Source organism: Aythya fuligula, chromosome 2, assembly GCF_009819795.1.
Source record: "Aythya fuligula isolate bAytFul2 chromosome 2, bAytFul2.pri, whole genome shotgun sequence".
In the NCBI taxonomy this organism is placed as follows: Eukaryota; Metazoa; Chordata; class Aves; order Anseriformes; family Anatidae; genus Aythya; species Aythya fuligula.
Window position 1 is genome coordinate 1,180,687 of NC_045560.1, and position 14,861 is coordinate 1,195,547.

At 48.7% G+C, this 14,861-nt stretch overlaps 1 protein-coding gene across 1 annotated transcript in view; it reads left to right on the plus strand.

Annotated features, from left to right (window-relative positions):
* Positions 1–3,903: 3,903 nt before the first annotated feature.
* The window catches only part of SMARCC1 (SWI/SNF related, matrix associated, actin dependent regulator of chromatin subfamily c member 1), an 82,020-nt gene continuing 71,062 nt past the window's right edge, over positions 3,904–14,861 (plus strand). The window contains exons 1-3 of the mRNA XM_032182993.1: positions 3,904–4,149; positions 10,423–10,542; positions 14,270–14,355. Coding sequence (XP_032038884.1) covers positions 3,904–4,149; positions 10,423–10,542; positions 14,270–14,355 — 452 coding nt within the window. The remainder of the gene's footprint in view (positions 4,150–10,422; positions 10,543–14,269; positions 14,356–14,861) is intronic.

Below are 14,861 nucleotides of genomic sequence, written 5' to 3' on the forward strand. Positions count from 1 at the left end.
TTTTGGCACGTAAAGTGTGGGGGAAGCCCCCAGTGTAGGGTCATCAGCCTCTTGAAACATCCTGGAAATGTGAACTCCAGAGCGTTCACTGCTCTTAAAATTTGGGTTTGCTTTGAGTATACATGTTTTTGTTTTATTTTGGTAAAAATGGGTAAAAATTGAACTCTCTGCCTTTCCCTCAGTGGGAGCAGCAGTAGGCCTGTCTCTGCTCTCGTTATATTTTGAGAGCTTCCTATTTTTGAGACCCCTGCTTCTCTACCAAAGCTGACATTGTCTGGTGTTTTCACAAGTCAGTGAGCAGCAGAGGGGGGAGAGGGGCTGACAGAGCATCTTGTTCTTAATCCCCACTTCTGGAAAAAGGCCAAAACAGTGTAGTCACCTGGGCAGAATGATGGAGTGCCTCCAGGTAACTTCAGCTGTAGCAGTTCCCTCTAGTGCTGGTATGCTTTTCTGCTTTTGTCTTATTGCTTTTCCACAAGTTTTTTTTTTTTTTTTTTTTTTCTTCCTCTCTTAATGCTTAACTGTTCTCTGCATGCTCAGGATTGCAGTGAGTGCCCAAGAAGCCATGAGATGCTTAGTTAAAGGACCAATTTAACTAAATGAGTGCTTTAATTGCTTAGTTAAAGGACCAATTGGGCCGTTTGACCATCTTGTGTAGAACAGATAAAGCAGTTTGGCCCGAACCGTGCATCTCAGCTCACATTTTTCACTGTACAGTGATCTTACTTTTCCTTGGGTTTCTTGTTTTACCTAACTAACCGTGCTCCAAATGCTGCCTTGGTTTGGGTCCTCCAATAAAGCAGATGGCTGATGGGCCGGGCAGCCTCTGCCAGCTCCTCCAGTTACTAGGTTTAATTGCCTTAATGATCTGTACCCGCACTCTTCTAGTGGCTCGTGTAGCCCTGAGGCTTGCAACAACTTGCAGTCCCTCTGTGAACAGCAGGACCAGAGCGATGCTGTCTTGAGGTGAGGACACCAGATCTTCCTGCAAGTGCTGGGTGAGGCAGTAGAGGTGAGGTTACTCTGCGAAAGTGGTGCTTGTCTGTTCTCCAGGGATCTGGCAAAGAAGTATTGGGTTCTTGACTTGAAAATAATACCAGTGGTCATAGTACTATAATACTGTAGCATTGGTGTGTAAAGGCAATGCTAGGGAAAGTTAAAATTGCAACAAGTCTGAAACGGAAGCCTGTAGAGGCTGGTAACTATTCACCAAGTTATTTTAGTATTAAGTACTAAATATTTAGTACTTTAGTATTAAGTATTTAGTATTTAGCTGGCCTTAGCTCGCATGTACTCTTCTAAAAGAATTACACTGGTATGTAAAGTGAATTCCATGAAAGGTGTTTGGGCTACATATGGCTCAAAGGATACTTTTGAGTGAGTATTGTAATATTCTTTGAGCATGATTCTAGGCTCTTAATTCCAGCAACTGCTCCTTCCTCTCCTTTTCACTCCACAGAACGTACGGCCTTGGGAACCTCGCATGTTTCCTCTTCTGGATTCTGCATGCCAAGGTGTGGGAACAGCACTTTGCCTTTCAAAATGATCTGTGAAGCTCAGATTTCTGGATGTTTGGTTGTTTTTATTCTCCCCAAATGTCCTTCCTTGCAAGTATTTAGTTCTGGGTTGGAGTGTTCAGGGGCGGGAGGAGCTCTAGAAACTTGGGGCAAGCCCAGGAATGTTTTTATATCGGGATGATTTTGATGCAGAGCTGTTTTCAGTCTATATTTGATAAAGTGGCAGTAAAAAAAATACCCAAGCATAGCCTAGACACATTCTGTAAAATAAATTTCTTCATTCAGTGATACTCTGGTTTAGAGTTCACATAGCTCAAAGGCTTCCCTCTGCCAGAGGGGTCTGGTTCTCTGGTGTAATGGTGCCTACAAACCTGCACACAGCCTGCAAATGGGTAACTGCAGTGTGGCAGGTAGGGCTAGGTGCCTTAGTTTGTATTAAGATAGGGAGTTCAGGAAAAAAAGAAAAAGCTCTAGGGTTAAATGGGGAACCACCACACCTGTATGCGGGTTTCTGTTAGTGTTTGTGTGAACCAAGGACTGTGCTCTTTAGGTTGGTTTGAGAAATGTGAAAATTGGAGAAGCCCCCAGCTTTGTCATTCATATTTTTCTGTAATTGAATGAAAACTAAAGCATGGAAGCATACTCAATTTTCTTTACTAGAATTTGACGTATTGTATAATTACATACAGATTACTTTCTGCCTGTCACTTGTTTTTTATTTTGAATGATGGGATTCACAAATAAAACATTAGTAGCTGAAGTGTTTTCAAAAGAGGAAAATTGGGGAAAATTGCCTCATAATGACTTACTACACAGTACTAGATGTGATTGTGGAAAGATACGACAAATCTGAACGTACCCAGCAGTGAAGGCTTGGTGCAGATCAGTTCATTGCATTTCAGTCCATCTGATTATTATTATTTTTTTTTTTTTTGAAGCCACAATAAGCACTACGTTTTCTTATGATTTGGCTCCCTACCCATGAACCTGTCTCTGGCTGAAATCCTTCGGGCTGAGATGGAGCCCAGGAGCATGATCCCAGCTGCTGACTGACCCAGCACTACTTCTCCCTGCAGAGGAAGCCTCCACAGCCCTGCCTGTTCCCAAGTGATGCTCTGGGATCTTCTGATGAAAGCAAGACAAATTCTGCTTAAGATTCACTCGGGAATTTATTAAAAGACTATCAGCATCAAAACTGGGTAGTTTTAAATAGGGTACGTTCACACCTTATTTACTCTCTAGTTACGTTTCTCAGTTTCCCTATCTATCTTCCCCTTTTTTTTTTTTTTTTCTCCCCAAAACACTGTTTATTAGATGATTTTCTCTCTGTAAGCTCTGCTCACTAAGGAGCAGTGCTCCCAGCCTGAGGATGATGAGGCTCTACCACATCCTGTGGCAGCCGGTTAGGGAACAAACAGCCTGGGCTGAAGCTGCGTGAGGTAAATGCTTTTTGTTTCTCCACAGGAACACAAAGATTACCTGCCCTATACCAAGGGCTCAGCTGTTTAGGAACAGTGAAGGGGAAAAAAAAAGAACCTAAGTTCTATAATTACTGTAATTACAGCTCCCAAGGGACAGTTGTGAGGAAGTGTGTGGGCCTGATGGGCAGCTGCAGGAGAGCGTGGGGCTCTCCACACAACTTGGCTGCCCAGGGAAGTGGTGGAGTCACCATCCCTGGTGGTCTTTAAAAGACATTTAGATGTAGAGCTCAGTGATATGGTTTAGTGGAGGACTGTTAGTGTTAGCTCAGAGGTTGGACTCAATGATCTTGAGGTCTCTTCCAACCTAGAAATTCTGTGATTTTGGCTTGTTTGCTTCGGGTGCTGCGCTGCCACCCTCCCCTTTGTTTCTGGTAGCGCTTTGTGGCAGTGGGCTTCCTCCCACGGAGCGGTTCGTTAAGGCTCTGCTAGGCTGCCGTGTTTTTTTGTCACAGAATCACAGAATTTCTAGGTTGGAAGAGACCTCTAGATCATCAAATCCAACCTCACATCCCTAAGCTCTACATCTAAACGTCTTTTCAAGTCCTCCAGGGATGGTGACTCCACCACTTCCCTGGGCAGACTTCCCTTTCGGTAAAGAAGTTCTTCCTTAAAAAAACAAACAAAACAAAACAAAAAAAACGCTTAAAAACCACCCCGAGCCGCTCTGTGAGGCGACCCAAACCCCCAAGCGGGAAGCGGGCGTGAGGCGCAGCGCAGGCGCCAAGATGGCGGCCGCGCCCTGTGTGTGTGTGTGAGGAGCCGGGGTGGGGGGGTGCGCTGCGGGGCGGGGTTTCCCGGTCCCCCCCGCGGGGGCGGAGCGCGGGGCGGGCGGCGCTCGACGCATGCGCGGCGCGGGGCGGGGGGGAGGCGCAGGGCCGCGGCGGCGGCGCTCGGTGAGGCCAACAATGGCGGCGGCGGTGGCGGCGGGAGGAGGAGGAGGAGGAGGAGGAGGAGCGGGGCCCGGGGCGGCCGCCGTGGCTGTGGCGGCGGCAGCGGCGGCCGCCGCGGCTGCTGGGGGCGGCCCGGGTTTGGCGGCGCTGTCGGTGGCTCGGCGGAAGGACGGCGGCCCGACGGGCAAGTTCTGGGAGAGCCCCGACACCGTGTCCCAGCTCGACTCGGTGCGCGTCTGGCTCGGGAAGCACTACAAGAAGGTGAGGGGTTGGGAAGGGGACGCCGACACCACCGGGGGGGACACCGGGAGCCTGAGGGGGTGTTGGCCTAAAGGGCGGGGGGGTGCAGCGGGGGCCGGCCCGAACAAAGGCGGCGGCGGCTGCTGGGGGGGGCTGGGCCTGGGGGGGGGTTAAATAGGGCCGGGGGGGGGCAGCTCCGGGAACCGGGGGCTGCTTTGGGACGAGCAGGGCCGGGGGGACGGCTGCGGTATCGGGGGGTGCTCAAACTGGGCCGGGGGGGCTGCTACGGTACCTGGGGGTGCTCAAACTGGGCTGGGGGGGCGGCTCCGGTACCCTGGGGCTGCTTAAATGGGGCTGGAGGGGGCAGCTCTGGTAACTGGGGGTGCTCCAGTACCTGGGGACTGCTCAAACTGGGCCAGAGGAGCGGCTCCGGTACCCGGGGGTTGCTCAAACTGGGCCAGAGGAGCGGCTCCGGTAGCCTGGGGCTGCTCAAACCGAGCCTGGGGGGCTGCTTCAGGGCTTGGGGACGGTCCCGGTCCCTGTCCCGGCCGTTCCAACACGAGCACAGCGGCTCCAGGCCGGGCCCTGCACTGCTGTGAGCTCCGAAACTGGCTGGGAAAGCGGCTCTGGGGTCGTGGCTGTTGGTAAGAACCCGTAACACAAAAAGCAGCAGCTCTCCTGTGTGGCCCTGCTCCCTGCCGTTACTGGCCGCCAGCAGCATCGTGATCCCGAGCTGGAAGAGCCCCGTGAACATCCAATATCTCAGGTGTGTGAAGTGACCCCAGGCTGGTACCGGTGTCCAGCAGCACCGGGTCCCCACGGCTGGCAGGAGCTGCTCCCGGTGCTGCCCCCCGAGCAGAGCCCCGCAGGTCGGATCACAGCACCCTACGCCCCTTATCTGTGCCACGCTCCGAAGCAACCCTCGTCGCTCATAATTAGGCTGCACTTAACAGCGTTACCGGCTGTAAAGATTAGATACCTCTGTTTGTTCCGTGGGCTCTGCGAGGTAATTAAAATTGGGTAAAGAACCCCCCCCCCCCCTCCACCCACCGGGCAAATGGATTTCAAAATATCGCTGCGGAAAATCCTTTAAAAATTGGGAAGTGATTCTTGGTTGGGGAGACAAAGAAACGGGTGATTGTTGTAGGCGCTGCTGGGGTTTAGAGAGTGTCTGCAAGGCTCCCGGTGGACGCTCTGCTTGGAGCTGGGTCGTGCTGCTTTGTGTGGTGGATGCTTCGCCCTTAATCCCGTTTTCCTGTAGCCCAGGTGGCAGCTTTGCTGTGCACGCACAGCCTCTTTCAGGAGAGCACGCAGTGAGCAGAGCTGACCTTGCCCAGCCCGCGCCAGCTCGGTGCTGCCTGCCCGGTGTCTGCAGCCCCGGGGGCACCGAGGAAGCCGTGGCCGTGTTGGAGAGAACCCAGCGAACCGCAGCGAGCACGGCCCAGGTGGCAGCCAGCAAGGGGACAGAGAATTGCCTTTGTGAATCTGCTCTTTCCCAGCTCCAGATTAGCCAGGTCTTCAAATCCACAAGAGTTCTCCGTGTCTCTGAAGTGCAGCTCGAAAAATAAGAGGTTCAAATAGTAGCGCGGGCAGCTTGTGCTGCGTAGCAGAAAACCAGCCCTTGTTAAGCAGGAGCAATGGGCTGCGTGGGCAGCGTGGCTGGTGATAAATTTGTCATGGTAGTGGCGTGGGTTTTGTGACCCCAGAAGGGTATCCTGCTGTCCCAGCACAAATCTCCCCTGCCCCGCTCCTCCGTGGCCAAAACGCCAGCAGCGAGGAAGCCAGCGATGGGCAAAAACACACTGGGGGCTCCTGCTGGGCAGGGGGGACTCAGCTGGTTAGTAAAGGGTGCTGCTACAGGGCGCAGGGACGTTGGGGCACGCTGTTTGTGAGGGCAGATACGATGACAGAAAACGAGATTGTTTGTTGAAGCCTTCAGCCCCGTCCTGGCTGCGTGTGGTGCATGAAAGCCGCCTTGTGCTGTTTCCCCAGGCTGGCAGCTGCAGGACCCCGCTTCGTCCCAGGCCCTGGTGTGGGTATTTGGGGCTCGTGTCTGAATCGTGCCGTGGTTCTAAGGCCTGGAGGAGCTGAGAGTCCCGTTTCGTAGCGTTTGGTGTCCCTTAGAAGCAGGAATTTGCACTTTAAAAGCGGAGGACAACAGGGCAACGCACTTATTGTATAAGCGCTCAGCGATCTCGGGTGTTCCGTGTTCAGTAATTCCTTTGACATTGAGCAACAGATGGCTTATGTGAAATGCCTTGTCATGAAGTATTTAAAATACCTCCTCTTTTTTTTAACTTTGCATGTGCTAAGAAGGATATGGAGAATAACCCCAGCCTTACAGTTGCAGTCCCTGAGGACCATTCCCAGCGCGTTAGCATCTCCAGCTTGACACTTTGGGAGATGTGGCTACTTCCTGGCTCCAAAAGCCGTGCCACTGAGACAGGAGGCTGCAAAAACATGTTTTTTTGGGGTGTTTTGTTCTATTTTTTTTAAAGAGCGAGGGGAATGTTGCCTTGGAAAGGAGTTAGAGGAGAAGACAGAGCACGGGCTGTCTGTAGGGACACTAACCCGTGTGAGGTAGGGCTTGGCAGCCCAGATGTTTTTCTGAATATTTAGGACCCACTTTTACGACTTCAGGTGTTCGGTGCTGGGAAGGGGCAGGGGTCTGGGTGCTGGGTGCTCGGCTGGGGGCCACCCACCCACTGCTTTGCCACGAGCTGAACCCGGGGTGCTGACCTGATCGCGTGTTTCTTGGCAGGCTGGCTGTGGTTTAATAGGAGGGAGGTTTTCCTTCGTGTTTGGAGTTCTTTTGTGCTTTCACCCTTAAAAAAAAAAAGAGCCATAAGCTAAATGAAAGTATTTTAATGCTGGTTTTCCCTTCCCCGTTACCTAGCTATTTGAGCTGAAATGTTCTTTGTTTGGGAGAAGGAAAGGGTTTTGTGTCAGGGCTACGCCGTGGAGCCGTAACGGGGTGATTTAAGGTTAGCAGCCACATCAGAACTGGACGTACAAATCTGTCCCTGGGGTCTGCGGCAAGGGCTCGTCCGGTGCAGCCGTAATGGCAGAGCTCGCTGGGGAAGGTAAGTGCTTGCTGCTGCTAGGAGTGGATGCAGTGGTTCTTGGATGACTTGAGTTATACTAAAAGGCTTCCCAGCGTGTGCGGTTGCTGTTTGATGCCAGCGCAGCTCAACGACGCGTCGTGTTTTTTGTGCTTGTAGTTGGCAGGGAGGTGTGCAGTACAGAGCAGCCTTGACCAAAACCCTCTTACACCGAAGCTGTTGGTCCATCGTTTCTAGAATTCATTGTTCAAAGGTCTTTATTTGCTGCAGAATCGCTCTCTGCTTCCGTCTGCTGTGCAGAGCAGTGCAGGTGTGTTGGGACTTCAGCCTTCTGTGCTCCCCCCACAGCCCCGAGAACCCCTCAGGAAATTATCCGCCTTAATTTTGTTTCACTACAGCCTACGAAGCCAGATCCGTTTGTGTTCCCGGCTGGTGTGCGTGATGAACGAGAGGTCCGGGTTCTTGTGCTTCCTTCTGAAGGCTTTGTCCTCGTTCAGGGGAAACCTCAGGCAGGGAAGTGCCTTTCCTGCACAAAGAAGGGGCAGAGCAGGGTGGCAGCGGGGGATTCCCAGCGCCTGCCTTCTGACAGCCTCCAGCCGGTGCCGCAGGGAGCAGCTGCCTGAGAACTCGTGTCGAAGATTGCATTTCCCAGGCATGCTCATGTCAACGTGCCTTTCTGAGGGAAAATGTTATGAAAAATGCAGGAAGCCAGCATCAAAACCTCACCTCTCAGACTCAGTTCTGTTCAGACAGGTGCCAGCCCTGCCTGCCCTGAGCCCCGTGTTACAACGGGAGCTCCTCAGCCCTTAAAACATAGCCACGTGTCCCCTGCTGCTGCTGGCAGTGCTGACTCCCAGCTGCAAATGACAAAGAAACCCCCAGCTTGGATGTTCCCTCCTCAGTTCTCATTTTCTGTTTTTGTTGCTTTGTGCGAAGAGCTCTGGTTCTTTCCTGAGTTACCTTCCTGTGGGATCCTCAGAGCAGGAGCTGAGATAACTGTACCTAGGGGATTATGCAGAAGGCAGAACGAGGCTTTGGTTTAGTGCCATAAAGAAGCTGTGAGCTTAAGTACACAAAATGGGTGGGAAGGGCGTGAGCTGAATGCAGCTTTGGGGTCAACGATTGCTTGTTTTGTTGCGTGGCTTCAGAGGAGATGTGCAAAAGCCACTTTTGTATTATTTTTTTTTTTTATAATCTACCTGGAGCGTGCCTCCTGTGCATGCTAAAGGCGTGCTGTCACAGTGTACTCTGTTTACTGGGGAAAAATTCTTCATCCCTCGATGTATGTATGCAAACAGAGAGTGCTGTGTGTAGCTGGGTGGACGGTTCCACCTCGAGGTAGCTGGACTCAAGCTGGAAGCAGCAGTTTTGCTTTTTGGATGTTTAACAGGTATGGCGTGTGAGCCTCTGCAAGACCAAAGCTGTTTTGGTAACAGGAACGGGATTATTTAATAGGATTGGGATTGTTTCATCCGCTGTGCTTTTGTTTTCATGCTCGTGCAGATCTCAGGTCTGTGGTGCAGCAGGTTCCTGCTTTGCCTGCCCCTCCGAATTTGTGTTTGGGTGCAGGGTGATGGGCCCGGCTGAGCTGCGAGGGCAGGGTTGTATTTGGACTTGGGTGAGGTGATGGTGTGGGGTCGAATGCCCAAAATGATGGGGACTTCGGGGCTGCTAGCTGTGACATGCTGCATCTGTGCACATCCAGGGTGCGACAGTCGCCTGTTCTAAACCTGTACAAAAAAATATCAATTAACAGCTTTAAAAATGCACAACGCTGTATGCATGGAAGTAATCCTTCTTGGTTTAGCAGCCCTTAATGAAAAAGGGTTCTGGCAGATCCAGCAGGAGGAGGGGAAGCGTTGTTCTGTGCCTCCCTGCTGGAGGGTTTTGCTGCCCGTGACAAAGGCAGGAGAGGGGCTCGCTCCCCGCTGAGCCGCAGCACCTGGCGAGGGGCTGGAAGTGCAGATGCTGGATTAAGTGAGGCATCTGGGCTAGTCACGTGCTGCATTTACTGTCCTGCCTGGCATCTGTAATTCAACAAAAGATTGCTTAAAACTGCTCTGAATTCAGCCACAGCAGGCAGGGCTTCTGGTTGGAAAATTATATGTATAAAAATAGTTGCTCACTGGGAGGAGAGCAAGGGTAGGGGTTTTAAAAAAGCCCGAGAGCAAACGTCTTCAGTTTTGGTTGGATTCTGACAGCAATAAAGACTGATTTATCGCTGTTCTGTATCTCTGTGGTAGCTGACGGGAATTAATAGGAATTGTTAATTGCAGAAAATCGTCACAACTGCCTCCTTTCATGCGGGAGAGAGGAGGAGCAAGGAATACGCAGCTTTGGAAGGACACCGAGGGAGTCTTCGGGGTGTTTGTGTCCTTTGTTGTGAAGTTTGAATTTTTCAGGTGTATGTCTGCTTGTTTTAACTCGAATCTTCAGGTAGTCAGATACTTTAACATCCGAATGGGAAAGTCAGCGTGTTTGTGGTGTCTTTCACTACATAGACGGGACTTTGGAAAGCTTAGTCCCTGCTAACACCACCCCTTTAAACCTTTGAAGGTTCTGGCTCTGGTTTTAAGTTATTTTTTTTCAGGTTTCTGGCTCCTTTTATTTTAAGAGGCTGTAGGAGAACCTGATATGGTACAAAAATGACTATAGGGTAGCTGATACTGCCCTGTATCCTATGTGAACAAGGAGTGGTTGTTCTGCTCTTGGAGGTCTGGCTTGCTGAGAAGAGTACATCTAGTAGGTGAATACAGTATACTACAAGTTCTGAAAACTCTGCAGCCTATTTTTTTTCTTAATTCCATGCTGTGATTTTTCCCTTTCCATGTATGCTTTCTGTTAGAAGTGTAACTTTGGGAAATGTTCATGTTGTTGCAAAGCATACGCTAAAGTTGCTGCAGAAAGCCTTGGGTATGTGTGGGCCAGAATTAGCCCGTTCCTTTAGTAGGATCTATGAAACAGATGGAAGTAGTTAATATTTATTTAAAACACCAGTGGCTGTCATGGATTGATGATGATTCACAGATAGGTCCCTATGTTTCAGGAGTACAGCTTGAAAAATGTGCGTCGTGCTTGTTCTGTGTGTACCCGATCCTCCCTCCCCTGCCAGCGATCCTTAAATCTTAAACTGTGCCCTGCAACTGAGAAAAGTGCTCTGGGGAATTACTAAACCAGCCTTCGCATTGTGTTATCCTCTATTCCAAGTGAGCGTGTGTGTTTTGTCTTTCAGTATGTTCAAGCAGATGCTCCTACCAATAAAACGCTGGCTGGGCTGGTGGTGCAGCTGCTGCAATTCCAGGAAGATGCCTTTGGAAAACATGTCACCAATCCTGCCTTCACAAAGCTTCCTGTGAGTACTGGGGTTAACCCTCTGCTGCTACAATAGCCTATTTTGTTCTTCATCCAGGGGCCGCGCTGCTGGCGTGCTTCCAGGTGACGGGGAGATGTGCGTGTCGTCTGAAGCTTTTGTCAGTGCATCCTCTGGAAGGGGTGAAATTGCACGCTGCTTTTTGAAAAGCAGGTTTTCAGTTCAACGCAGCTTATTTTCTATACGTTTGGAAATGATTTCCTGAATGCTGTGGGAAGGTTTAATTTGTGGTGCGCGTTCTGTGTAATCTGCTAAACCTTAAGTCGAATCCATTTGGATTGATGCACCCTAAATTGACTGAATAACGTGCACTTTTCAAAAAAAACAAGTTTAATCAACAGAAATGCCCAGTGAAACCTTCTATCCCGCGATGCTGTCAATGCTGAAAATTGGCTATGCTGTGTTTCTAGTAGTGCATAGTTACCTAGTTTGTCTAGGACAGTTTTCCAGCCACGCAGAATATTGGTATACGGAGATAATATTTTTGAAAATTGCTTTTACCATGTAAAATTCAAACGTGGTACATCATTCCCAGCACTATCTTAGTGATAATGTTCAGAGATCAGCCCTGTTGTGCTCGGAACCGTGTACACCATGAATAGATTCTTGCCTACATGAGTGTGAACTTTAAACACTTGGTGAAGAGGGGTGCAGCAGATGTTCAGGACAGTAAGCTCGGGATTTCAGTTGTGGAGGGCAGGGACTGCAGCATCCTCATGGTATCAAGCACCCAGTTGGCTTGTTTAGGGTAGGTTTTGCGGGCCAAGACAGCTGTCATAAATGGGTTTGTAAGCATTGTGGACAACAGCAGGAGGGTCTTCACTTACTGCCACAAAATGCTGGGAACTTAGGATGCTCTTGGATATAAAAATTCACTTGGGAATGTTTATAACTCATTCCAGTATCCTAACCCAAAGTTCTTCTGAAAATGAAAGTAATTCTATCTTTGCTTCACTACTTATAGAGTACTACTGTTTATTATTTTATGGTTGCTTTTTTCCAGCACAGTTTGCTTGTGTAACTTCTTTTGTTAAGAGTGTGAACTCATGCATGTTGTTTCCAGAAAGAGTTTTCAGACTGACTGACTGGGGGATTCTTGTGATGCTTGGGGACATACCAGGAAGCACCACGAGATGCCATTAAAATGTAGCTCACGTTCTTCCATTCTGATCTGGTGACATCTCAGTGGTGGTGAAAAGGATCAGAGATCAATGCTATGGTGCTTTGCTTTGGCAGTGTGGACCATAAAACTGTACCCATTTTTCAGGAACAAGTTGGCACTTAGTACAGGGTGTTAATTCTGAGCTTAAGTTCCTGTTGTTGGCAAAGATTTGGTACAGGAAAGGATCTGTAGCTGGATGTGGGTTAGATGAAGGACTGATACAGCGTACTTGCAGTCCTTGTCTTCTGATCACTGCATTTAAACGCATGTTGTCTAACCTTAATAGTTCTCAAATACAAAAATGTTGATTAATTGTCTTAAAGACAGCTTTGCATGTTTCAAGCAAAGATAATGGTAAGATACTAACTCTTAAAAGACAGCAAGCTGTGAGGTCAGTTGGCATTAATTGCCTTGTGCTGGATTTCGTTGTGTGGAAGTGTTGGGGAATCTGTAGGAGGCTGCTGACAGTTACATCTCGGCAGAACAAGTTTTGTCTAATTGCTAAAAGCTATTTTCCTTTCATTAAACCAGCTGCTGCTACTAGTATAAGAGGGTCCTGCTAGAGGCAGTAGGAATGGACGCCAGTCTGTGAGGGGAATTTGTGCTGCTCTTCACAGTGAGGTGTTGGCCGGACCTCCTGTGCATGTTGGCACGGCCAACACCTCCCAGAGCCACCGGTAAGACAGCCAATACTCCAGGGAAGGAATTACAGCCTGGAAGAGCTGTAATTCAGGCTCCTGATCAGCCCATAAGGGACTTGAGGTCGCTAAGAGTAGTGCTGAAACACGGGCAGCTCGAGCTCAGGTACGTGTGTGGTCGCCTTGGATCCTGACCTCTCTCTGCACACAGGAGGGCTCTCAACAGATGGAGGCCGGGAGCGGCTCTGCTCTCGTTGAGTGCTTGTGAAGGATTTTGTTTATGTTGTTCTTGGACGCTGGCGTATCAGATACCTCACAGAACTGCTTTTCTTTCCACCAGCAGCCCTAGAGCCAAGGAGGGCAATGTTTCGTTTAGTTCCCATGCTCCCATATTAGCTTCCTGATTGAGGAATGAATTTTAGGTGCTTGTCAGTAATGCCACGAGGATAGCTTGAAAAATGTGTGTCGTGCTTGTTCTGTGTGTGCCCAATCCTCCCTCCCCTGCCAGCGATCCTTTGGTGTTCGTTCTGTGTTACCAAACGTTCCTGAAGTGTCATTTAACTGAGTTAATGAAAATTACCTAGTCTGATTGAAAAAAGTAAGTTAAAAGCCAGATCAGAAATGTTTCTGATTAGGAAAAGCTGCCCCAAAGCTGCCGTGGGTGTGCAGTGCCTCCCTCTTTGTGTGCCCTCGGTTCCCTCAGAAGGCAGCTCGCAGGCAGCCACTGCTGTCTGGAGCCCAGCCACTAGGCCGCTCCCAGTTCTGTTTGCAGAATTGTGTGAGTTTTTTAACTGAGAAACATAAACCAGACAGATCCTGGTGTGTTCAGCACTCCTGAGGGAGGATGGGTTTAATTTCCCCTTCCAGTGTGGGGCTGGGGTCTCAGCAGCAGGCCCCTTGGGGTAGGCGCTGCCCCAGGGCTGTGAGGCGTGGGCTTGCATCCTTCCTCAGGCTGCCAGGGGACACGGACACCCAGGCAGAATGTGCCTTTCTGCTCTGGAAGCTTATCTGCGTGACTGACTGGCCTAATTTTATCGGTTGGGTTTATTATTAGAGCAGCTTTCTTTAGATGTGCCTGAAGTTGCCTGGGGAATGGACCTGTTTGCCTAAGTAAACTCTTGGAAAGTCCTGGTTTTGTATAAAAGTTGCCAAGAGCAGCGCCACAGTTATTAGAAAGAAGTTTGTAACTAATTACATGGCTTAAATAAACTTAAATCGCTTTCTTTTTGTGGTTCAGTCAAATTGATTTATTAGTCCTTTTGGAAACAATCTGTAACTGTAGAGAGAAGGCCTGGTGAACAGAAACAGTTTTAATTTGTTCTGTAATCATGACATGTCAGTTTCTTTAACCAGTTTAGTTCATAAATGCTGTTGCTTGTCTTTCTCCTTCCTGTTCCAAGTTGTGTATTGAGAACTTCAGATCCACAGCATGTCAGTACCCTGGGGACCATGCTTAACACAGATTCCAGTGCTGCTTCTGTCTGGCTCAGCTGTAGCTGAGCTCTCCAGTTCTCCTCCATTGCTAAGATTACTTGACAATAACTTATTTTTTCCAAGAATATACAAACATCGTCACGGGAGATATTAGCAAGGTAGCAAAAAGAATTCCAAACTAAAATTAGGGGAAAAAAAGTGCCTTTCTGTGTAGGCAGCAGTCCTGCTTGACTTCAGAGAACAGGCTTGGTGAGACTCAGCAGAGCTTTCTGTCCTGCTGCTGCTGTTGAATTTCACTTCTTGTCGGAGTACCTGTTTGTGAGAGTGAAGAAATGAGTTGGATTTAGCGTTTTAAGGCGGATCACACAGTGACAAGGTGTAGATGTCTGAACCTCAGCTGCCAAGTATGTATTCATTGTTAAGATGATGACATGAAAGTGAATGTCACTGTTCTCACTTTCCTTTCTGGCTCTAGGCAAAGTGCTTCATGGATTTCAAAGCTGGAGGTACATTATGTCACATTCTTGGTGCTGCTTACAAATATAAGAATGAACAGGGCTGGTAAGTTTTTATTTTGATTTATACACCTTCTGCATGAAATTAAGCACATGAAATGGCTATGCAACCTACTCGAGATTTAATACTTTCTGGAGAACTGGGTAGGCAAGGGAGTTGGAGATGGGAAGAGGAATTTTTTTTTCCCCTGTTTTGCGGATGATAGCTTTTTTTTTTTTTAAAGACATGCCCTCACTCCTAAATTTAAAGACAAGTTGTCCAAGTTTGAGCTCTTAAACTTCTAGGTTGGGAGCTAATTACAAACTTGAGACTTTTTTTTTTTTTTTTTTTTTTTACAATTTATGTGCTGTATAACTGAGCAAACTAACTGGTTATCTTACAATTTATTTTCCAGCTGTAAGATACAAATATATCTTACTGTACTGATTATAGGGTTTAGTTATGGCTAAGAAAATACAAATCATCACCATCACAAAGTAATAAATACAGTGATCCATTGCTTATCAACCTCCATAAATGAGAAACGTGAGTAGTTCAGACACTGCCCATGT